We start from the raw sequence: 25,848 nt of genomic DNA, 5'->3' as shown, positions 1-25,848 counted from the left end.
GACAGAGCATGTTGTAATGAAGTTACAGAACAGGAACAAGCTGTAATGGGTTATTTTGAAATTATTAGGAAGAGGGACTTAAATATAAGCAATGAGTAGGGTATAGAGAAAGATATGGACATACAAATGATACTGTTGATTACTTATTTCATAAAGGAGAATAATCATTGAATCAGGAAAATGACCTGGATAACTTTTTCTTACTGGATATACAAAAGGGCTCTGTTAAGGTGTTGAAGAATTTTACTAGAAGTAACAAACAAAAGCTTTACTTATTGCATATACAAAAGAAATTTGTTTAAGTTCTGAAAAAATAGCTTAAAAAGATTAACAGAAAACTAGCCCTCAGACTCTTTCTGAAGGGGTTAAAAATTTAATACTTGGTTAACAGTGGGGCATGAAGATGGCAAAGATCAGCTAGGGCATCAAGGGCCGCAGAGTTCAGGGGGCCAAAAGGCCATAGCTGGGGAAGAAGTCAGACAGATAGGGGGAACTGAAGTGTTCCAGGAATCGTAAGTGTGGGCAGGCTGCCAATACCTGAATTTTGATCACATTTAACAGCTGGGGGTGGTACAACAACTGTAATGTCAGAGACCCATCATAAATCCCTTCATTCAGAACTGCAGTAACTCTGAAAGTTGCTGAACAAATTGTCATAAGCCAAGGACTACCTGCAATTATTTCACATACATAGGTATCACTAGATGCAGGATTTTCTCATACATATAATCCTAAAAATTTCAGATCAATAATCTGTTTTGATGATGACATACTGCATTAATTATACTATTATTCATTATTTTACCTAAAAATTCTAGCACTGTTATATGAATTACAAAATTTTTAAAATGCTTCCAGTGTTCTTTTTAAAATTAATAAAATGATCTCTGTTCTCCTGCAAAAATAACAGATTTTACATTGCCTGTATCATAGAAAACAGCTAGAATGTTTACAAATATACTATTTGTAATTAATAATTAAATATGGCAAACTATTAATAGCTTGCTATGATTACACATTTAAAGATGATGATGATGATTATAATATAATAATAGAGTTGAAAGGGACCTTGGAGGTCTTCTAGTCCAGCCTCCTGCTCAGGCAGGAAACCCTATACCATTTCAGACAAATGGCTGTCCAGTCTCTTCTTAAAAACCTCCAGTGTTGGAGCATTCACCACCTCTGGAGGCAGGTTGTTCCACTGGTTAATTGTTCTAACTGTCAGGAAGTTTCTCCTTAGTTCTAGGTTGCTTCTCTCCTTGATTAGTTTCCATCTGTTGCTTCTCATCCTGCCTTCAGGTGCTTTGGAGAATAGCTTCTTCTCTTCTTTAAACTAGACATATTCAATTCCAGCAACTGTTCTTTATGTTTTAGTCTCCAGTCCCCCAATCATCTTTGTTGCTCTTCTCTGTACTATTTCTTTGATTTGAACCCATCACCAGGACCAGATGGATTACACCCCAAGGTTCTGAAGGAATTGGCAGATGTGATTTCAGAATCACTGAACTATATCTTTCAAAGATCCTGGAGCACTGGGGAACTATCACAGGACTGGAAAAAGCTGGTGTAGTTCCCATTTTCAAAAAAAGGGGAAAAATGGATCCAGGAAACTACAGACTTATCAGCCTGACCTCAATACCTGGGAATATTCTGGAAAAGATAATCAAGCAACGAATCAGTGAACACCTTGAGGCAAAGTCATTACCAAAAGCCAACATGGGTTTGTGAAAAACAGATCACGCCAGACAAATCTTATTGCATTCTTTGATCAGGTGACAAAATTAGTGGACCAGAGGAATGCTGCAGATACAATTTACTTGGACTTCAGTAAGGCATTTGATAAAGTAGACCATAACCTACTACTTGATAAGATAGAAAAATGTGGATTAGACAGCATCACCATCAGATGGATTCGTAGCTGGCTGACTGGCCGTAATCAGCCTGTGGTCCTCAATGGAACTGCATCTACATGGAGGGAAGTGTATAGTGAAATGCCCCAGGCTCTGTTCTGGGCCCAGTGCTCTTCAACTGTTCTGAACCAGCCCTCTTCTCGCAACCCCTATTCAAAAAGAAGAGACTGGAAAGCGTCCAAGGCTAAAAGGCTTCTGCCAAGATTTAATTACGCAGTTAACAAAAACACTAGAGCTTGTCTTCTCAAGCGGAAAAGTTGCTTTCAGCAACCAGCCCCTCCCCAAACACTCCTTTTATAGAGAGCTCAGGGCGTGGTCTCCCTGTGCCTCCTCCCGAGGAGTCCTGCAGCCTTTCTTTGTTTGTTCCTGCTTGACTGCCTCCTGCGTCGGGCGTCCTTGAACAGGGCCAGCTGTGGGTCATCTTCCTCCGCACTCTCGGGCTCACGCAGCTGAGAAGAGGTCCCCGGCTGAGGACTCTGCAAAGCCTCCAAACCATCATCAGCCGGTTCGTTTCCCTCCTCCAAACCATCATCAGCCGGTTCGTTTCCCTCCTCCCCCTCAGAGTCATCCGATACATCAGAGCCGGCTGTCGGACCCACAGGCTGGCCCTGAGTCACAACACTATCCCGCACCGCAGGGCCCTTCCCCCGGGGCTGCCGATCCGGATGCGGTCGGGATGGAAACTGTTCGTGAAAAGCAGTCACCAATGCAGGGGCATGAACGGCGGTCGCGTCTTCCCATGTGAAGTCCTCCGGCCCGTACCCTTTCCACTCGATCAGGTACTGGAAGCGACCTTTCAGCCAGCGGGAATCCCTGATGCTGGCGACCTCGTACTCGGGGGTGCTGCCTCCATCACGAGTTCCTGATGGTGGAGGTTCCGCCTGGCGAAGTGGACAGGCCGGTTGTTCGGGGACCAGCAAGGACCGATGGAAGACGGGGTGCACGCGCAGGGAACGTGGCAGAGTTAAACGATAGGCGACCGGGTTGATGACGGCCTCGACTGGGAACGGTCCAAGGTAACGGTGATCCAGCTTCCTCGCCGGCCGAGTGGATGGCAGGTTCCTGGTGGACAGCCAGACCCGATCCCCCACCGATAGTGGAGGCGTATCCCTTCTCGACCGATCGGCGAACCTCTTGTAGTCGGCCTTGGCCTTCTCCAGCTGCCGTCGCACCAACCGATGGATTGCCTGTAACTCCGCCATGAATTCGTTCGCTGCCGGCTCCGGTGAGTCCACGGGAGAAAGGGGGAAAAACCGGGGGTGATAACCCACGTTGGCCAAGAACGGTGTCATCTGCGTGGAGGTGTGCTGCGAGTTGTTAAAGGCAAACTCGGCTATGGCCAAATAGTCCACCCAATTGTCCTGCTGCAGGTTAACGTAGCAGCGCAGATACTGCTCTAAGATGCCGATGACCTTCTCGGTACCCCCGTCGGTCTGAGGATGATGCGCGGACGAGAGGCAAACCTTAATGTCCAACGCCCGCATCAACTCCTGCCAGAAGCGGGCTGTAAACTGGGCCCCCCTATCGGAGACGACTCTATCGGGAAGGCCGTGCAGCCGGAACACCTGTTGGATGAACATGCGACTAGTGGCGCGAGCTGACGGTAAGCCGCGACAGGGGATGAAGTGCGCCATCTTGGTCAACATGTCCACCACCACAAACACTGTCGTGAAGCCGGAGGATGGGGGTAGATCCGTCAGAAAGTCCATGGACACAGCCCCCCAGGGTCTCTTGGGCGTTGGCAAAGGCTGCAGTAAACCAGGCGGGGCCCCTGTCGCTGACTTGGCCTGCCTGTATGGGACGCAGGAGGTGACATAAGACTGGACATCGTGTCGGACTCGGGGCCACCAGAAGGTACGGGAGACCAGGTTCAGAGTCTTGAACAGGCCAAAATGCCCCGCAGCCGGGTTATCATGACATTGGCTGAGGACGAGTCCCCTGAGTGGCCCTCCTGGAACATAGAGCCGGTCACGATAATACAGGAGTCCATCCGTGACCGACCAAGGCGAATCTGGCCCCACCTCTTCCTTCCGCTGAGCCACCCACGCCTCCTGCTGCTGCGCCTCCCGGATCCGAGCCCGTATATCCACCGGCTCCCGCACCGCAGCAAAAGACTCGACGGGGATCACTGTCCTGGGCGGAAGCTTGTCTTCCACTCGGGTGTACTCGGGCTTCCTGGACAGAGCATCCGCTCTCTGGTTGTGCCCGCTTGGTATGTACCGCACCCGGAAGTCAAACCTCGCAAAGAAGAGGGACCACCGGATCTGGCGTTGGTTCAAATTCCGAGCGGTCTGCAGGCTTTCCAGATTCTTGTGGTCCGTCCGGACCTCGATCTGATGCCGCGCCCCCTCCAGATGATGCCTCCAAGCCTCGAACGCTGCCTTGATGGCCAGCAGCTCCTTCTCCCAGATGGTATAGTTGCGCTCCGAGGGGTTCAATTTCCGAGAGTGATACGCGCAAGGGAAAAGGGTACCGTTGGGCGTCGCTGCCTGGAGTAACACGGCCCCAATGGCAATGTCGGAGGCGTCCGCCTCCACGACAAACGGCCGTTGCGGGTCAGGATGCTTCAAGATGGGCTCCTTCATGAAGGCGTCCTTCAAAGCTTGGAACGCCTGTTGTTCGGGGGCGTTCCACTGGAACCGAGTCTTCTTCTGCAGGAGCCGGGTGAGGGGGGCTGTCAAGGCAGCAAAGCCAGGGATGAATGTCCGATAGTAGTTGGCAAATCCAAGAAGTCGCTGAACATCCTTCACGCGACGCGGGGGTTGCCAACTCTGCAACGACTCAACTTTACTCGGTTCCATGGCGATGCCCTCAGGAGAAATGCGGTGGCCCAAGAAATCAATGGTCACCTGGTAGAACTGGCACTTCTCCAACTTGGCAAACAGCCGATGTTTCCGGAGGCGCTGCAGGACCTGACGGAGATGCTGATGATGCGCTTCACGCGACGGGGAGTAAATCAGGATGTCGTCCAGGTAAATCACAACAAACTGGTCCAACAGATCCCGAAAGATGTCGTTCATAAAATGCTGAAACACAGCGGGGGCGTTGGTCAGGCCAAACGGCATCACCGTGTACTCGAAATGTCCATAGCGAGTACCAAACGCCGTCTTCCACTCATCACCCGGCCGAACCCTGACGAGGTTGTAAGCTCCACGCAGGTCCAGTTTCGTGAAGATCTTAGCCTCCCGGAGTCGGTCCAAGAGCTCGGGGATGAGGGGCAGCGGGTAGCGGTTACGCACCGTGATGGCATTGAGTTTCCGGTAGTCACAGCAAAGTCGTAACTCGCCCGACTTCTTTTTGACGAAGAGCACGGGCGCAGACACTGGCGAGGACGAGGGCCGGATGAAACCACGAGCCAAGTTCTTTGTCAGGAAGTCCCGCAATGAAGCCAACTCGGGCTCCGACATGGAGTACAAACGCCCCACTGGGAGAGGCGCATCAGGGACTAGGTCAATGGAGCAGTCGTAGGGCCTGTGCGGGGGTAATTGGTCCGCCTCTGACTCACTGAACACGTCAGCAAAGTCGGACAGTTCGGGAGGCAAGGAAACCCCTGGGGAACCCTCCACCTGGCCGGCACAGATATGGCGGGTGTGGTCCACGCACTGCAAACTTGGGAAGGTGACCAAGTTCTGAGACCAATAGATCTGTGGATCATGCGCCCGGAGCCACGCCAGTCCCAAGACCACGGGGAAGTGCAGTTCCGAAGTGACGTAGAACTGAATGGCCTCCACATGGGTACTGATGGCCATACACACGGGTTGCGTGGCGGCCGTAATAGGCCCGGACAGGAGCACTCGACCATCGATGGTCTCCACAAGCATGGGCGGATCCACTGGACACTGGGGAACAGCCCATTTGGCCACAAAGGCCGAATCCATAAAGTTAGTGGTAGCCCCAGAGTCAATTAAGGCATGGACCGGAATCCCCTCTGGCTTGCCAGGAAGGATCAGTCGTGCCTCCAAAATCAAATGCCGTGGAGGTTCACAGGCACCGTCGGAACGGCGTCGCTCGGCGTGGCCGTTGTGGTTCGCCCGATCTTTCACACCGTCTAGATCGGGCTCGGGCCGTTTCCCGACAGCAAAGCAGGGGACTTTCTCAGGGCCGGCTTGGTCACTGACGCCCGCTGACGCTTCTTCGGGCAAGAAGCAGCCAAATGTCCAGGGTCCCCACAGTAAAAACACAACCCCTCCGATCGTCGTCTGTCCATTTCCGTCACCGATAGACGGGACCTGGCGGCACCCAGCTCCATTGGCTCCTCCCTCTGGACTGGGGGCTCACGCACAACAGGGGCGGCAGGGGTCTGTGGGGTGGCACGGCGACTCTTACGCTGCTGCAGCCGGGCATCGATCCGCAGACAAAGATGGATCAGCCCATTCAGGTCTGAGGGAATGTCCACGCGGGCCAGCTCATCCAACATCTCCTCTGACAAGCCATCCTGAAAGGCATCCACGAGCGCAGCCTCATTCCAGGCGGAATCCTGGCTAAGCAGCCGGAAATCGCTGATATAGGCCTGTAGAGGGCGCTGACCCTGCCTCAAAGCTTTCAGGCGTCGGGTGGCAGTCTGCGCCTTAATCGGGTCCTCGTACATGAGGCGCATATGGTCACAAAACCCCCCAAAGTTATCCAACAAAGGGCTAGGCTGTGCCAACAGAGGCGTGCCCCAACGAGCTGCATCTCCCGACAGAAGGCTCAACACGAATCCCACCTTATCTCGGTCAGTGGGGAAATCAGCTGCTCTCACGCTGATATAAAGCTGGCATTGTCCCAGAAAGGCAGGAAACAGTTCTGGTTTACCAGCAAATTTATCCGGCATAGCTATCTGACATTTCCTCCTGGGTGGGGGGGCAGCATGTACCTGAGCCTGCAGTTGTGCCACCTGAGTGGCCAGCAAGGTGAGTTGCTGGTTGAGCTGGGCATTCTCGGCAAGAAGCTGCTCCATCGAAGTAATAAGGGGTGGGTGGCTGAAAGCAAACTGTTCTGAACCAGCCCTCTTCTCGCAACCCCTATTCAAAAAGAAGAGACTGGAAAGCGTCCAAGGCTAAAAGGCTTCTGCCAAGATTTAATTACGCAGTTAACAAAAACACTAGAGCTTGTCTTCTCAAGCGGAAAAGTTGCTTTCAGCAACCAGCCCCTCCCCAAACACTCCTTTTATAGAGAGCTCAGGGCGTGGTCTCCCTGTGCCTCCTCCCGAGGAGTCCTGCAGCCTTTCTTTGTTTGTTCCTGCTTGACTGCCTCCTGCGTCGGGCGTCCTTGAACAGGGCCAGCTGTGGGTCATCTTCCTCCGCACTCTCGGGCTCACGCAGCTGAGAAGAGGTCCCCGGCTGAGGACTCTGCAAAGCCTCCAAACCATCATCAGCCGGTTCGTTTCCCTCCTCCAAACCATCATCAGCCGGTTCGTTTCCCTCCTCCCCCTCAGAGTCATCCGATACATCAGAGCCGGCTGTCGGACCCACAGGCTGGCCCTGAGTCACAACATCAACATCTTCAATGATTTGGATGAGGGGATAGATGGGGAACTCATCAAATTTGCAGACGATACCAAGCTGACAGGAATAGCCAACACTCCAGAAAATAGGCTTAAGATACAGGAGGATCTGGACAGACTCGAACACTGGGTGCTATCTAACAAATAGGAGTCAATACCTACAAGCAGAAGAGGAACAGAAATGTATTCTTCTGTCCCATGCTTCTTGCAGTGACCCCACGTGGCAGGGGTCTGTGCTGAAGAGAAATGGAGCATACAGCTCCGTGAACTGAGATTGTGTGGTTAAAAAAAAAATTTTGTAAGTGGTTCCTTCACAGAAGATCTTCCATGCAATTATCCATTACTGTATATTCTGTTTTGACTTTGAATGTTTGGCTTTTCCTTGGAGAGGTGTCTGAGGACACAGGGGGAAAGATGTAGCAAAAATATATTCCACCCACCATATTCTGCTGAAGGATCTTGGATATTACCCCATGGTATGTTAAATGACCTAAAGTTTAAATGTTGTTCAGTTGATACAACAAACATGGTGTATGTTCAATGATGAATGAGACTGATCTCACCAGTCTCCTCTTCTCTATAAGCCCTCAATGGCCATTGCTAGCTGATTTTAAAATTCTTTGAGGCTCTTCTTGCAGCCGCTTAGCTTGTGTAACAATTATTATGCCATTTGCCTGTAGCGCTACCTGCTGTGAACCAAAGGAACAAAACTAAAACAAGCTTCGGGTTATTTTATGTTTGTCTCTCTGATTAGTGAAGGCAGCAAGGGCAGAGAACACACTATACTTCAAAAAGGAACCGTCACCGGAAAGGTCTGTGGAGTGGAGGGCAGTAGCCAGCTGACCTGATCAGATAAATATATTCATAGCTATCAAAGATTAGGACTACACAAAAAGCTAAAGCTTACCATAGTTTCAGAATCTATTCAAATACATTATCAGTTAAACAGATATAATTACAACTGGTCTTGCAAAAGCCATTTAGGAAGAAGCTAAAAAAAATCTGTTCTTAAACTGGATCTATAAACGCATCTGTGGAACAAAAATATAAAACTGCAAAAATGCCTACAAACATATAAAAAAAATACTCCACTTAAATGCTTGAGTTGTACAATGTAACGGCACTCTTCAGATTTCTTATTCCAAAAAGATACATCTCATTTTTGTGTTTTCCAAATAGCATTTCCTGAGACAATTTTTTTCTGCATGTTGGAGTTATATGAATTTAAATATTCAACTAACAAGCTGGTTTATGTATTCTAAAACCATTATTTAAGGTAGCATCTGAAATAAGCATGGATTATTCATTTGCTTAGTCTTCCAGCAGAGACTTGTACAAACCTCATCAAGTTTTACTACAAATAATTAGTACTACAAATATTCTGTCTGATGACTTTGGCTCACTAAAAATCCATGTATCCTTTTTCAAAGGAAGGAACCAGTGAGAAGGATGAATAATACACCTTGTTGTACATATAAACTTTTCTTATAGTGGGTATTGATGAATATTTCACTAACATCTGAGAACTGGGGATCATACAAACAGTATTAAATTTACAAACTGGACTTAAGGGATCCACTCTCCAAATCAAAATAATGTAAATTAGAAAACAGTTCAGTTCAAAAATTCTTTCTTCTGACGATAGGTTCATTAGAGACAGTCTATTAAGAATTCAATGACATTTATAAAAATAAAAACAGAATTACAATACCTCTTTTTTTTCTTGCTTCCTTAATTTCTTCACACATTTTATTGAATTCTGGGTCCAGCTCAGCAGCAATGATAGCATGTGCAGTATCCTTCAGAGTACAGGCTCTGTGTCTAATAATTTTATCTATAAAATGAGTACAATACAACTTTATAGTATCATAACACACCACAAAGACATTTTCTGTTGATTTTAATTTTTTCTAATAATTTTTGCCCTAGGAATGCCTGGAGAGACGTATATAGAAAAAAATGATACATTTACATCAAACTGGAATTAATACTGATTAAAGAAATCATATTTCCAGCAGGAGTTGAATAGCAAACATAATGTAAATAGAAAGACAACTTAACTTTCCCCCCATACATAACATAACTTAAAGAGGGGTACCATTTCAAAGACAGAAGAAAACAGAAAATGAGCAAGATGCTTTGCTGGCTGTAAAACTGAAGCTAAAAATGAGGGATCCCTCTGAAGATTAGTCTAACAATCAGTTGCTGCTTGCAACTAATGGTTGGCCTGGTGAACTTAACCTCATTACTACTTGTCTATCATTTCATGCCTTCCCCTTCCCTCATGTCTTGTTCTGGCCTTCTCCCATTCCTCTTTCTTCCCCTTCACGCATAATCTACACCCCCCTCCCTTCCACTCACCCCATTGCTAGCCTTTCTTTCTCCTATTTGTCTATTACTGCGGAAAGGATATTGGGAGTGTATTTGTTGGTAATGTGTGCAAGACAAACTGTAAAAAAAAAGACCAAATGGCATTTGCAGATAGGAATCAATCAATTTTTAAAACTAGGTAACTTATTTTATAGGCAATTAACTTTAAATGATACTTATACAATTAATTTCTTTCTCTTCCCCGTAAACCTATTAAAACGCCAGAATTCTTCCAACAGGGCAGGAAATTTTATACACTCTCATTTTTTGAAGGCCTTTACACAATATATAAACATAAATGTAATTAGACTGACAGGAAATAACTGGAGAAAATAACAAAATACAAAGATAGAAATAGAATGATTGTGGCAAAAGAAACAAAAATAGTTCAATAATAATAGGTGCCTTGGCTATAATCACAAAATAGCTCAGGCACCACTTGAACACACACCATCCACAATGACAAAATCACCATCACTTAATTACAAAAGGCAGCTTTATTTAGAACAGCTTCCATCCTTTAACACCAGGGGTGTCAAACTCCCAGCCCACGGGCCAGATGCGTCACTCCATTGCCGACAATGGCAAAACTGTCCCCATACGTTTGACATGTCTGTTTAACACCATCAGAAACATCTGCCTATCTCAGGTCCTGGAAGGACTCAATATAGCTGAATAAAAATGCCACATACAATCTAAACACCTGACTGACTATGCTATCAACCATAAATAACAACACAATATACTTTAGTAAATAATCCCAGAATACACACTTCTGGCAAAGCTAACTTTCAAACAATTTATATTACGAGGAAGCCACACAGATATTTAAACTGCAATTGCTTTACAGTTAAATATTCTTTCATATTTAAGCAAACAATGAAAAATATTTTCTTACCTCCAGGATCTTTGTCAGGATTATATTCCAAAGCATTGCTGCAGATGAGATCTATGTCTGTTAGAAAATCCTTTGCACTTAAATAGTTGTGCTTATCAATTTTACTTATTATTGTAGAAAGATCCATTGGCTCTTTGATCACTTCAAGATAATCTGAAACCTATAATAAAAAATGCAAGTGACACAGATTTATCATAACTCTTATATTCAACAGCTTATTTACATTTTCAGAATGTTTAATTCAAGACATGAATCATCAAAGCTACAACTAGCATTGCTATAATCAAAACAATATACTGCTGTGTTCACTGAAATTCATTTACTGACTTTTCAGCACAATTTAAACATCTGCTTGCACCAAAGTCATCTTGTTTTGTATAAAACAAGTAATTTTAAACAAATTTTCATTTTAAATATGGCATATGAATAAAAGACTTCAAACAAATATTAAGAAGCCCATTCACATATATTTCTATGGTATTTAGAAGACCTGGCAAATAGTTGAAAACAGAATCACAAGAGTTGAATAGTCTAAAATAGACATTACATATTGTCGGGCAAAGCTATGCTACAAAATCAGGGGAAAAGTGGAATTTCATCCATATTACTGGCCATCTACATTACTATATACTCTGATTTGGAGGTAGGAGAGTTAAGTCAACAGTTTTGAATCTCTGTACAAACATCCAATATTGTTGCTCAGTTACACCTAAATGTAAACATTCCTAAAATATAATTCTTGCTTACAGGTAAAGTGTCCAAAGTATTAATCCAACACATAACTTAAATAACTTTAAAAATTTTAGTGAAGAAAAGGAAAGAAAAGGAAACGATATAATTTCTCATATTTTAAAAGCTGTAAAAATCAATTGTTACAGGGCTATGCAGATTCAATATTTGAGGCCACGTAGGTATTACAAAAAGAAATATTCACAATTAAAAATTATAATGTGCAGAAGTATTAAAAGGATGTAGAATCTAATGCTCGCAAAATACCAAGCTAAGCACAAACAAAACAAGAAATCTGACTTTGAAAAATGCCTTCTTGATCTAATCCATTTATTCCATCCTCGCCAAAGAAAATTATATACTAACAAATCTGGGCCAAATCTTATCCATTGTTTTGAAAAGGAGAATTAAATATCTTGTGTAATGGAAGACAAATATTCAATAGTTAATCTTAAAATGTCTCATGCTCATTTTAAAGAATCTTGTAATCATAAAAAGCACCAATTATTGTCACATGCAAGAATTGGTGCTTTTTATGATTACAAGATTCTTTAAAATGAGCATGTGACAATAATATGCTATGAATGGATTTTACTGTAAAGTTTATTATGTTAAACTCAATATTTTTCCTCTTAAGTTATATAATATTCAAAAGAAAAAGATTTGCTAAACTGGGTCAGCCTCAACACACACAGCAGTATACAACCCTTTAATTATTCATTCCTGTTATGATTTATGACTATTCCACACTGTTATCAACTCCTTTATGATTACTAATAAAAATAATTTAACCCTTTAAACACACACCATTCTTTAAAATGCTACCATTTCTTTTTATGACATTAGGCTCAGGTTTTGAAGCCATTCAAGCAAGAAGGCTCGGTGCTTAAAAATATCTCTGATGCTCAGTGCACTGTATGAATGAAATTCTGTCTTCACCCATTGGAGAGAAGGACAGAGTGATCCAGCAATCATAGTTCCAAACATCAAGACTCCTTGATTCCTTCTAAAGGACTCTCAAAAAGCAGATGGGTTCAAAAACAAAATCTTTAACCCAAGACACTCTAGAATGAGTCATTCTAACTTCACCCACTACACTAAAAATATATGTATTTTTAAGTAGAGAGCTGCAAAATATAGCAATGGAATTCTAGAATACTTTTTAAGTATTTTAGTATAATTTTTTTCTTTTTACAATACTGCTTCTTGGTCATCCTAATTTCAGTACTGATATTCTCCCAATTGCAACTATCTTATTTAAAGATTATGCTTCAAATAAATCAGTTAACTTTTTATAAAGGATGCCTCATAAGAGCACTTGGATGACTTAAAAAAATGCTTGATGGAAAATGGCTCTGTGTAGGTACAAAAAATATATAAAAGGAAAAGCATCTAGCTGCTAACATAACGGTATTATTTGATTTGATTTCAGCCAGAACTCTCAACATGGAAACTTACCCTGAATCTATGGCAATGACTTTTTTAGACATCAAGCAATATTTTAAAACACAGTGCTCTGAGCAAATGAATTTAACTCACTGATACCTGGGTTCACAGACTGAGGACTAGGCCTCAAATTCAAGTGTACAGTGGATATAGAAAGAAAACATACCTCTGTTAAAATGCCAGGTTTCTGAGATGTAAACAAAATAAAAATAAATCAGACCAGTATAGCAATAACACTTAGACTTACATACCACCCCATAGTGCTTTACAGCAGCAGTCCCCAACCTTTATGGCTTGGCAGCTTGGTGGTGGTGGTGATGGGAACTGTTCCACCCACACACACAAGCCCTCTGCTTGAGCAAATCAAGTTGTCCGTGTGCACCAGCCCGCTGCTTGCGTAAGTCAAGCTGTGCATGTTCGTGTTGCCCTGCCGCTCACACAGCCCGGTTCCAAACAGGCCATGGCCCGGTAGTGAGCCATATCCCAGGGGTTGGGGATCCCTGCTTTACAGCACTCTCTGAGCAGTTTCAATGTCAGCATCTTGCTGCCAACAAAATGGGTCCTCATTTTACCAACCTTGGAAGGAGGGAAGGCTGAGTCAACCCTGAGCCAATGAGAATCGAACTCCAGACTTTGGGCTAAGTTAGCCTGCAATATTGTATTCCAAGCACTGCGTCAGCAGGGCTATTTTTTCTATCTTGAATGTAACATAAGCTGTACAATTCAACTGGAAAAAAACTGAAACCTTTTAAGTGGGAAAAATAATAAAAATGTACAATAACATGGTTTCATAAGTATGCACACCCTTAGCCTATCAGCATGGCATATCTTGCCTCGGGAATTTTTGTCCATTCTTTCTTGCAAAAGTGCTCCAAATATGTCAGATTGACAGGGCATCTCCTGTGCACAGCCATCTTCAGGTCACCCCACAGATTTTCAATTAGATTCAGGTCCTGGCTCCCACTGGGCCGTTCCAAAATGTAGATCTTCTTCTGGTGAAGCCATTCTTTTGTTGATTTGGAAGAATGCTTAGGGTTGTGGTTTGGTTGAAAGGTGAAATTCCCCTTTATCTTCAGCATTACAGCAGAGGCCTGAAGGTTTGGGGCCAAAATTGACTGATATTTGGAACTGTCCCATCATTCCCTCCATCTTGACAAAAGCCCCAGTTCCAGCTGAAGAAAAGCAGCCCCAAGCATAATGCTGGCACCACCATGCTTCACTGTATGGTATACTTTTGATGATGTGCAGTATTGCTTTTGCACCAAACATACTTTTCGCAATGATGGAAAAAAGTTTGACCTTGGTTTCATCACACCATCACACAATTTCCCACATTTTTGACAGATTTGATCTATGTCTTGTAAATGTAGCCAGGCTGGGATGTTTTTCTTTGTAAGACCAGGTTTTCATCTTGCTACCCTACCCCACAGCCCAGATATATGAAGAATACAGGAGATTGTTGTCACATGTAATATACAACCAGTAGTCACCAGAAATTCCTGCAGCAACTTTAGTGTTGCTGTAGGCCTTTTGGCAGCCTCTTCGACCAGTTTTCATCAATTTTGGAGGGACATTGAGTTCCTGATAATATCACTGTTGTGCCATATTTTTTTCCATTTGTTAATGACTGCCTTCTCTGTGTTCCATGGTACATCCAATGCCTGATTTTTTTATATCCTCCTGACATACCTTCCAATAATGAAATCCTTTGATGTTTTGTAAGCTCTTTGCAGACCATGGGTTTTGTTGTAAAAGGCAACTGAGTAAATGTCAGAAAAGTCCTACTAGAACAGCTGAGCTTTATATGGGCTTGAACAGAGTCACTTAAGTGAAATGACTGATATTTACCATCAGTTTGAATGTGATTGGTTAATTCTGAACACAGCCACATCCCTACATATAAGAGGACACTTATGCAGTCACATTATTCTAGTTTTGTATTATTATTTTCCCCACTAAAAGATTTCAGTTTATTTTTCAACTGAATTATACAACTGATAGATTATATTAAAGGCTGGAAAAAAAGCTGAATTGATTTATCTTGGTCTGATTTTTTTTTACATCTCAAAAATCTGGCTTTTTAATGGGGTATATAGACTTTTTATATCTATTTTAGGCTCTAAGGTGTATCAACTTCTGCAATTTTCAGAAATTAAGATTCAGCCCAGTAATATTCTTGCAGAGTGCAGTTTCTTTAGATCAGCCTTTAGATCAGACATGTCAAACTCGCAACATCACATAACGTAGTGCGATCTATCAGAGCTTTTTCCCCATTGCCAGCAATGGGGTGGGCCTAGTTTCCTTGTGACGTGTCCAGCCCGTGGGCCGGCAGTTTGACACCCCTGCTTTAGATCAAATAACACCCTCACATGTTGGATTATTCTCATGCTGATAGAAATATTAAATTATAATTGAACACATCTGAAAATGTTAAGATAAGAAAAGCTGGTTTAAATCATGTAAGAGCACATAAATGATACTCCTTAAATGTCATTAGGGGATCTGGGCTGCAAAATTCCCTTTCAGTCTTGTATCACTATGCTGTCACCTAGTGGTGATCTGGATTTTTGCAGCCTTGATCTTGCAACTCTATCCGTGAATAATCAAACCCCATACATGCTAGCATACTGGAAATTACATTTTTTCCTAAGCACATCACAATTTTTATTTCTTGAATTATTTGTGCAAAATTGAGCTCTGAAGTTGACCAAAATGAGTAGATGTCACAAGTATTAATCTAAAAAGTGACACCCTATCTATAAGAAATGACAATATAACAGCTTTGCCTCATAACAATTTTTTTTTCTTTTTCTGCGCAAAGCCCAGAAAGTTTTAAAGTGGCTTAAACTTGACTAGGCAATTCCAATCCTTTTGTTAATTTGTTATACAATAATTATAGAAATAGTCAATAAGATCAAATGGTGCAGTTAGAGCCCTTAATTTTTCAATTCTCTCTTTAGCTAGAAAAAGGTAAGAGGAGAGATTAATGTCCAATTTGCAGAATTTTCTGGATTAGGCAATATAATTCACTAATTTTTTTTCTGACACTTCCAATAGCTCAATATTGTTTCTTCAGGCATCTATTTCTGTGACCAATTAAAATTATTGCCACATTATTGGAAGACACAGCCTGAACTAGGCAGCGTTAGTCAGATGTTTACAGCAAGATAGCTGTGGCTTTGAAAGTTAATATTATGCCACCATCCCTGAAAATGCGCAAAACAGGTTAGATGTAGATATTGTCTATGAAAATAAGTAAGAAGTAATTTTTGGATTAATTGCTAGTAGGTCAACTTCATTGTTTGCACATTACTGAAACAAGACCTCTTCAATATCCACCGGTTTGCTGAAGATGTTAAAGCGCTTGTCTGTAGCCAGCCTCTTGGTAACATCTCTGAGAAACAACCGCAGCTCTCTCAATGTGTTTTCTTCCTGGTCTTCCATTCTCTGCTTTTCTGCCTCTGATAGCTGGCGGTTAGGAGGTGGTAATGCAAGAGGAAGCACCTCCATATCGGAAACAGCTAAAACAAAACTGGAAGTCAGGCAAAGTAGGGTTTTTGATTTATAACCTCCATATACTAAACCCCAAACCATTATGCTCCTCATCTCAGTTTTGTAGATCACGGAAGAACCACTGAACTGTAGAACTTTACAGTAAGCAATTGTACCCATCCTTCTTTCAATCCAGCAGGTGTTGACACCAAACACGATGGCAGGCATTTCAAGCGCCTACGTGGCTATTTATATTAATGAATTCCAGGAAAATTGCACAGAGTATAGACCACAGAGAATCTGTGCTCCTCCAGATATTCTACAAGTTTCCAGCATTCCTTCATCACTGCCATGCTGATTGGGGCTAATAGGATTCAGAAATTCAAGAATTCAGAAATTCAAGAATTGGAGGACTAGAGTTTCCCCAGGCTGTTTTAAAAGATTTATGCAGTAGACACATTTGTGACACTTAATTCCAAAAGGAGTTGGGACCAGGCTTAAGAGTCGTACGGTGTGAGATTAGAAATCCCCCTCAAGCATTTTCAAAGGGAATAGGAGGCACACAAATTTTTCAGGCCAATGCTTGCATTTAGTTTTTTAAGTGGTCTGCCAGATAGCCCCATAGGAAAAAAAATATGCCAAGGGCTACTATCCAACTGTCTATATACTATCGTGTTTCCCTGAAAATAAGCCCTAGTTTTGAGGCGAGGCGACAGCTGCCTCGCCGGTCCACTTCTTCGGCAGCTGTTCACTGGGGTGCCACACGCATCAATCTGGAGCTCGGTTCTCAGTTTCAGAGGCATTTCCTGAAGGCCCCTTATGGCGAAATGGAGGCGGGGGGCGATGCATGCAACTGGCTGCAGAAGAAGTGGGCTGGTTGGGCGGGGCTATCAGTGGCGCCGCCGTGAGGTAAGACCATGGAAAAGACATCCCCCCAAAATAAGACCTGGTACCACTTTTGGAGAGAGGGAGAAGGGAGAAGGGAGAAGAAGGAGGAGGAGGAGGAGGAGGAGGAGGAGGAGGAGGAGGAGGAGGAGAAGGAGGAGGAGAAGGAGAAGGAGAAGGAGAAGGAGGAGAAGGAGAAGGAGCAGAAGGAGAAGGAGAAGGAGAAGGAGGACCGGATCGTATTTTCAGGGAAACATGGTACTAACTCTCTTGTGTTTATAGTCTTTAACCGGGCAAAATGTACCTCATATTTCAACGAAAGTACCTCAAGAGGGCTAACTTAAAGAATGCTAGGACCCATTACTCCCAAGGGAATAAAATTTGGGGAAGTTCTGGCTGCTTCGGTGCTACTGGGCTGCTGCTGCTTCAGTGCCAGCACCATGCTGCTACAGTCATGTGATCCTCATTTTCAATATTCCCTGACAACTTCCTGGTCCCTCGTGTTTTCCCTCACTCTCTCCCGCACCCAGCAGCAGCAACTTACTTGCAATCTGGGAAGGGAAGAAGAGGGAGGGAGAGATTCAAACACTCACTACCAGCTTTCCATAAGGAAATTCAACAATGCCCCGACAAGTCACTGATTGTCTAATCTGATTTCTAATTATCCTCACCAATGAATTTCCCCCCTCTTCAGTTATTATATAAAATGTTCATGCAGGTCATATTTTTACTGAAATACAAAAAAAAAATTCTTCTGGTTAGTCATTGCCAGTTCAAGTTCTATCACTATATAATTCAGTAAGAATTTTGCCTGAGCAGACAGCACTCCACCCTCATTTATAGTGACTTATATTAGCTATTTCATTCTACACCTGAATTTACCCAGCCTGGAAATATTAAGTCTGGAATTGTTAACAGTTCAATTTGGCATGACCTGCAATCTTTGCCACTTAAGTTTTTTTATGCTCAAGTCTGCAATGTGTATTAGCCGCTAATTATGAACAGACCTGGGACTTGAACTTTGTCATTCTCCCCTATCCTCTGATTCAACCTTAAAGCTAAAACTGAAGAGTTAGCAAATTATATTTGACTATAAATCCCATGTAGTATAATTGTCTATTGATGTTATTTTTAATGTTTAAATATACAAACCATATGACTTTCATATGGAAAAGGCATGCATTCCAGATTTTCTAAATCATTAATTTACCTGTGTGTTTTCTCCTTGGAGGAGGCATTGATGCCTGATTGAGAACCAGTTCTTGGAAAAATTTGCGCCTGTCTTCTTTGCTTGGTCTTTGAATATAAAAAACCTCTTCATACTGAATTTTAAAGATACACTTCACCTACAGGAAAATAGCGACAATTAGAAGTATTGAAAATATATTCTGGATATTTCGTAACCAATGGTTAATGGTTCAGCAATCAGGAAGAATACCATTCCATATGTAGAGAATTGAAATATTCTGCCAATTCATAATCTATGATGTCAGGAATATTTCAAGTCCCTGTAAGAATACCTGTTGCCCTCTATGAATGATGGACTACAATTCTCAATGGCCCACAACAGTTATTCCAGTGGTCCAAAGAATGAAAATCGTAACCCAACACTACTGATTAAATGCTATGAAAGGATTTTCCCATGGTGTCTATAAAGTTGGTCTCAAATTTCTTCCTCAAAATAAGCTGACTTAAACATCTGTTGCCTAGAACATCCAGTCCCACAAAAACTGAAAAAACAGAGCAGATGGCTGGAACCATGTACCATTTGAATATGGCTACAATAGGTGAATAATGAAGAGGCTGGTATCTATGACCATGTACTTACTCTCTGCTTATGAATTTGCTATGAACATCATAGAAAGACTGATAAATTTTACTCCGTGTGGTCCACATTATATTTAAAACTGAGCTGTTCTTTCATATCTATGATTACAAGTTTTATAACTTCTTTTTGTTCGACTTTTCTTTCTATTTGTAAATCTTGTAAAACATATAACATTTTTTAAAAAAAAATATTAAAAAGACAATCTCTTCCCTCCCTGCCCGTTCTCTACTACTTTATAAATGGTCAAAATGACCATTCAAACTTTTCTACTGTATAGAATATAGCAAAATTAGATAGGTCATCTTGGCAAGTAATAATTTATTATTAACTAGTTATACTAAGTTCATTGGCAGTAATTATGGCTAAAACAAGGTAATACAGAAGAAAATCAACAGTTTGCAAAGTTTCCCAATTAATGCAAAGCCAGTTATTTCAGCAATCACTACACAGCAGCTTGAGCATTTAGATAAGATATTTTTTTTCATTTTAGATCATTTGTAAATATAATTACCATCTAGACAAAAATGTGGAGAACCAGTTTGGTGTAGTGGTTAAGGTACCAGGCTAGAAACTGGGAGACTAAGAGTTGTAATTCCACTTTGGACACAAACTCAATTGGGTGACCTTGGGCCAGTCACACTCTCTTAGACCTAGGAAGGAGGCAATGCCAAACCACTTCTGAAATGTCACCAGTACAACTGCAGTCTCAGAGGCACCTCCCCCCCAAAAAAGACAAAATTGTCAGCCTCTTATAATACTTTTTAAAAAAATCTGTCTAATAATTCATACTATCAAATTACAACCTCCATTTTTAACATCTAACAAAAGAATTGTTAAATTCCCTCAGATACAAAAAGATGCTTATATAATGCAGTGCAGTGGAGGTTTCCCTCCCCATATACGAAAACTGACAAATTTTACATCAACAAATTAGGATGCTTCAGATATGGTTCCCTATTACCTAAGTGGTGCTTGTTTATTTCCCAAGAAATCAGTCCATGCTCACCTCTTCAGGCAATTCACTATACATGGTTTCAGAGGTAGAAAGTAGAAATATTGGTGAGAATGATGGTATGTCTTGCAGCAAAGTTAGAAAAGTTGCTCTCACAGTTTCACTGACAGCTTCCCACCAATCACCAATATGAGGCATGTAAACAATACTTGGTAGCGTTCTTCTTGCTTCACGAAATATCTAATTGAGAATATTAACACATATTAACATTAACTAAATATTTAACCAATAATTACAACTGTGTAAAGGAACACAGTTCCATAACACAGAAACAGTGTTATGGAACATTTCAAGCAGATGTTTTAGTAGAATATCCCTAAGTGTTTACATGTGTATAGGAATATTTGTCATATAAAATGTATTTATAGTTTCAAATTCTCCTTGGGTAATTGTACAGTAAAACCTTGATTTTATAGGCTCCCATTCAGCAAACTTTGATTTTACTTGCAAACAGGAAAAAGAATAATCTAGAATATTTATGTGAATTACCTAGAGTATGTACATTGAAATAAATTACATAAATTTTGCAAATTCAGTTTCATCAAATATTTCACTTTAGTAGAACTCTTCCCCCAACTGTTCCATTAAATTGTTAAATAAATGCTATACAATAAAACCTCAATTTTTCACTATAAACAATGGCTTTACCTCTGAATATTAAATATAACATGTACTGCACACATAAAAATTGTTATTTCAAATTAATTTTGAAACATAATTGCTTATTGAAAAATGATTTTTATACACAAATAGAATCTATCAAATCCTAAATTTTCACCTACAGAGTTAATGAAGAATAAACTATTTCTCTCTCCCATACTGTCCTTGCTCCTCCATTATAAAAAAGGACACAATATATTCTATTTGCCTGAGAGTTTCACCTCTGCACAAGGCAAATGGAACATAGTGGATCTTCCCTTTGGAAGACTCTTATCCCAGAGGTATGGCTCCAACAAATTAAATTAAATTCTACTCTGTTTAAATGTGCTTTTTGTATTTCGTTTCTGGAGCTTTTGTGTCTCTTATAATTGGGGTAAGATATGAAATAAAATGAAGTACTATGAACTACAATACAATAAAAGTGAAAGAAATGTTCACTACTGCAACACCCGACTTGTGCTTAAAGTCAAGAATAGAGGAAAAACTATTCTAAAATATGAAAACACCTCTGAACTGATTTTCTATGCTGCTCTCAAACACAATTTGGTGGTGAATAATTTTGCTAAATCTATAAAAAAAAGTTGGTATCTGAAATGGTTGATATAACATTGTTATCTTGCTCAGTGGCATATCTTAAGCATATTTGCTTAATTCAAGCTTCACTAACGAGAGCAAATAGTTTATTCTGTAAGGATTAATCTTAAACTAATTTAAACAGGTTCCTTTCCTCCACTTGCTGTTTTTCCATATATAACCTGTAGATGCATTTCTTCTCTGACTGCGTGTTTAATCTGTATCATCCAAAAACAATATAAGGATAAAAAGCTATCTGAATGCCAAATCAGAGTAAAAATAACCAGAAAGAAAGTTCTTTATTAGATTATGCCCATCTCTTTTGGTATCATCCAAAGTCTTCCATTCACAATTTTGATACTTAAAACAGCCAACAATATAGTCAGAGTTTAAAAGTTAGGCTTATCTTGTAAAATAGCAGTCCCCAACCTTTCTGGCACCATGGACTGATTTTGTGGAAGACCATTCTTCCACAGACTGGGGGGGGGGAGTTTCATGCCCAACCTATATCTTGCACTCGCTTGCCCAGTGAGTGCTGCTCACCGGGCAAGTGTAAAGAATTTTTACACTGTTGTAAAGAACTTTTCTTGGTACCTTTCTTAGTTGGTCTTATGATATCTCCTATTTTCATTAAAACTGCCTTTTTTACAATTCTGTAATCCCTTAATTTGGGGTAGAATTGAGGCGACTGGATGGAGCTGAGTGTTTACTGGCTGGATGCTCTTCCTGATATCATGAGTTCACAGCAGACATTTTTTATTTCCGCCCTTGAAGAGAAACATCTGCCGCTACCTAGCATTGAACTCTCAACCTTCCAAGTGGGAGGCAAGCGTCTTCAGCTTTAGGTCACTATGTTGCTCTTATATCTCTTACTCTCATTAGATGTCCCTATTCATTCAAGAGTTGTAATAAACCAAGAGTAAAATAACTCCAAAGACTTGCACTCAGTGGACGACTACTTATATAAAGAAAAAGACAAGGATAGCAAATCCCATTCCTTACTAACACTGATGATGTTACCTAGTTTGGTTAATGAAACGTCTGCAAGAAAACAAGCTAAGAGAGCATCAAGGATCCCTCATTTTAATCTTGAGCTGCAAATATTCTCCTTTATCAGTTCAAAGATAGCAACATCTACAACTTTTCTTTTGCCCACTAGAAAGTTCTGGAAACCTCCCTGGAACATCCTTACAGATAACATCAGGGATTACAGAAAGAAAAGAAGCTAGCAAAAGCTATGCCCAACTTTTTCCTCCAGCAGGAATATTTATTCCTCAAATAAAAATTAGCTCCAAAAAAATCTTGCATATAATTTCAGTGTCATCTCATCTCCCTTCAATTTACCAGCCAGAAATACAGGGAGGACAGACTTAGAGATTTATCTATCTGAAAGCAAATACACTTTATGAATAAATCAGAAAAATCTCTCCCTGGTAATTAGGAAATATTTCTGTTTGAAATTTCTCCCGTACAGGCCATGTAAGGGCATGGACAGCCTTTGCCAAAGATATCAAATAAGATCCGCCTTTTTAAAAAAACTTTGTTTTATATAAGGAATCTATCACAGAAGGATCCTTAAGTATTTCTAGCAACACTATATATCAAAGAAACATTGAGATATTCAGCGTTTATAATTTAATGAAGGCCTCCATACACACTGAAAATTCAATAGGTGCTACATTAATCAAAAGCGATATAAATGCAAACTAACCTGTGCACATGATTCTTCAGGCGTTTTGGCACTGACCGAATAAAGTGCTGGCAGATCTAATCTGTGTACAGCAATTTTTTCAAGAGAATGTAATAAAGCTGGAGCAAGGTGTGAAGTCTGACCTGAATCCCTTTCTCCGGAAAGTAGTAATCTTGGCCTGTAAGATGTGGGCTGGTGATAAGCTGACCTGCAACAAAAATAATATTTTGATCAGATCTACAAAGCACTTATCGTAACTTCTATATTTTTACTACATTAGCAGCATGTGAACAGCCTGTAATATTTCATCGTAGTGTATTTTCAACAGTGTCTAACCATTTATCAATACTTTGATAAAGAGTCAAAATACTGTGTTTACAATTTACAAACAGATTAATGTGAATTGTGTTGTATAAGCAATAAGCAAAAATGACTAATTCCACATAAAAGACTTGTTCCAGCTGTATTATACCCTTTATTCTGTTTTAAACTGGAAATTCATTTGAGCAATGACAAACTGTAATGATTATAATGAACAAAAACAAATTCAGTTCTAACACATATACAGAACAATTTAAACAACCTATATATTTTCTGCTGTAAAACTTTAAATGTAAAGTTTCTTTGAACAGTCTTTTTGCTTATATTATAGGGATGTGTTAAATATTAAAAGAGTTTTACAACACTTAATCCAACACAAAATATTACACCTTTTTGAATAATTAAAGCAACCATGTCTCTTGCAAAGCTCTTCTAGGTGTTCTGGAAGATGCTGTTATGCCCACTTCAATTTGCTTTCTGCCTAGTGAAATTTACAATCATGTTGTTCCTCTAGAAAAATTACCCTAAAAGGTTTCCTTGAAACACTACAAAATTTTTACAGAATCAAAAGTCAAATTAAACTTTATTGCAGATGAAGACCAGCATATTTACTAGAAAGGTGATATCAAAGACTTTAAGTACTTCATGAGGCTGCTGGATTAGGTAGTGATGGGATTCAAACATGTGAACAACCGGTTTTCTGTGTGGATGCCGCTTCTGGAAGTCTATTCTGGGCCTGGGCAACAAAAAATTAGCTACCGGTTCTTCTGAAGTGGTGCGAACTGGCTGAATCCCACCACTGGGATTAAGTCATCCGATAGCCTGGTGTCAGGTATTATCAGCACATCAATACATTGATGACATTCAGTTGTATATCTGGATACTCAGATTAAATTGCCGTATTTTTCCATGTATAAGACGCTATTTTTTCCTGCAAACATCCTGTTCAAAAATCAGGTGTGTCTTATACAAGTGCAGAGTCTTACACATGGAAAAATCATGGTAACCTCCGCAGCCCAGGGCATGTCTGTGTGGGTTCTTTACATGCCGCTGCCATGCCACCTGGTACAGGTGTCAAGCCCTGTGGGCTTGCAAGATTGTCGGATGGTGGCATCCGGAGGCAGTGGATGGGACCAGCAGCATGGATGGCAGCGACAGCCCTTTCCCTCCCTCGTACCTGTATGCTGGCCGGGGAGCCTGTGGAACGCAGCTGCGAGGCCGTCCTGCTCGCTAATAGAGACCGGCCAAACTTCCGGATCGGCGCAGAGAAACGGTGGGAAGTTTAAAACCTGCCTTCGCTTCCCTTGCCTTGCTGTCATGCCGGTTTGTTTACCAGGGCTGGAAGGCTGCTGCTGTGAACTGACTATGCATGCTCATCGTGCTGGATGCTGGTTAGGTGGGTGGGAGGTGGGGGCGACCGGGAGGAGTCTATTTAGAGCACTGGGAGGCGGTTGCTCCCAGCGCTGACTTTGCTTGCTGTAAGCTTGGAACTTGCATGCCAGAGCGTCTTATACAAGGGTGCGTTTTATACATGGAAAAATACAGTAAGCTAAAAGGTTCTAGTGTAGAGGTCTGCATGGGAGGAACGGGCTTAAGCTCAACTCTGAAAAGACGGAGTGGCTGTGGATGTCTGGACCACAAGTCTGGATATATTCCATTTTTAGACCTGAACAAGAGTGTACATTTTTGGGGGAGGGGTTTAAAACTGGTACACAATTTGGTGGGTCTTCTCGAATTAACAGTTGCTACTCAAGGGTTAGATGGCAGCAATGGCCAGGAAAACTTTTCTGCAAATTTCTAGTGTATCAATTATCCTATGTCAGAAGCAGGAGATACAATCTTCCACATTTGCATTTGGACTATAACAATGCACTCTACATGGGGCTGTCCTTGAAGACCATTCAGAATCTGTAGCTGGTCCAGAAGGCAGCAGCACAGACCATTAAAGGCATGTCCATATAACACCTTCATTTTGTGAGTAACAATAGTTATAAGTAGGCTTTTGGGTGCAGCTCAAGGTGCTAGTTATTATCTACAAAACAGTACATAATATAGGGCCTGGGGAACCATCCATTTTCCATAGCTCTTGTCCACCCTAAATTATCTGGCACAGTTGGCATGCTAAGGGTCCCATCAATTAAACTGTATCATCTGAAGTGTATCTTATCTGCCATAGCACCTGATTCTGGAACAATATCCTCCCAGAGGTTTGTATATCCATCATACTAACCTTATTTAAACAAGCCCTTAAAACCTGGCTATTCCCTCAGGCCTTGGGCTGGAAAGGATGACAGATCTCTTGTGAAACGATTAGCTTATAGGAATTCATGTTATTTTTCTCTAAGCATTTGTTTTTTGTATTGTTTGTACAGTACTTTGTACACTACCTAGAGTCATTATTGGAGTTGTTCCCCTCCAAAATAAGACCAGGTCTTATATTAATTTTTGCTCCAAAAGACGGATTAGGGCTTATTTTCTGGTTAGGGTTTATTTTGGGGAAAATACGGTACTAAATGCATCTGTCTGGCAGATGATGTTAATTGGGGCTT

At 41.5% G+C, this 25,848-nt stretch overlaps 1 protein-coding gene across 2 annotated transcripts in view; it reads right to left on the bottom strand.

The window, feature by feature from the left end:
- ATAD2B (ATPase family AAA domain containing 2B) overlaps positions 1–25,848 on the bottom strand; it is a 93,312-nt gene that overhangs the window by 17,802 nt on the left and 49,662 nt on the right. Inside the window, exons 18-23 of one of the 2 annotated variants that reach the window (XM_081343570.1) lie at positions 23,000–23,186; positions 20,050–20,235; positions 18,426–18,561; positions 16,163–16,359; positions 10,664–10,823; positions 9,107–9,229 (exon numbers count right to left, since the gene is read on the bottom strand). In XM_081343570.1, coding sequence (XP_081199696.1) covers positions 9,107–9,229; positions 10,664–10,823; positions 16,163–16,359; positions 18,426–18,561; positions 20,050–20,235; positions 23,000–23,186 — 989 coding nt within the window. The remainder of the gene's footprint in view (positions 1–9,106; positions 9,230–10,663; positions 10,824–16,162; positions 16,360–18,425; positions 18,562–20,049; positions 20,236–22,999; positions 23,187–25,848) is intronic. The other variant, XM_081343571.1, reaches the window with a different exon arrangement.

This window comes from Vipera berus (genome assembly GCF_964194415.1).
Source record: "Vipera berus genome assembly, chromosome: 1".
NCBI classification, from domain to species: Eukaryota; Metazoa; Chordata; class Lepidosauria; order Squamata; family Viperidae; genus Vipera; species Vipera berus.
This window is presented reverse-complemented; position numbering and strand designations above follow the sequence as displayed.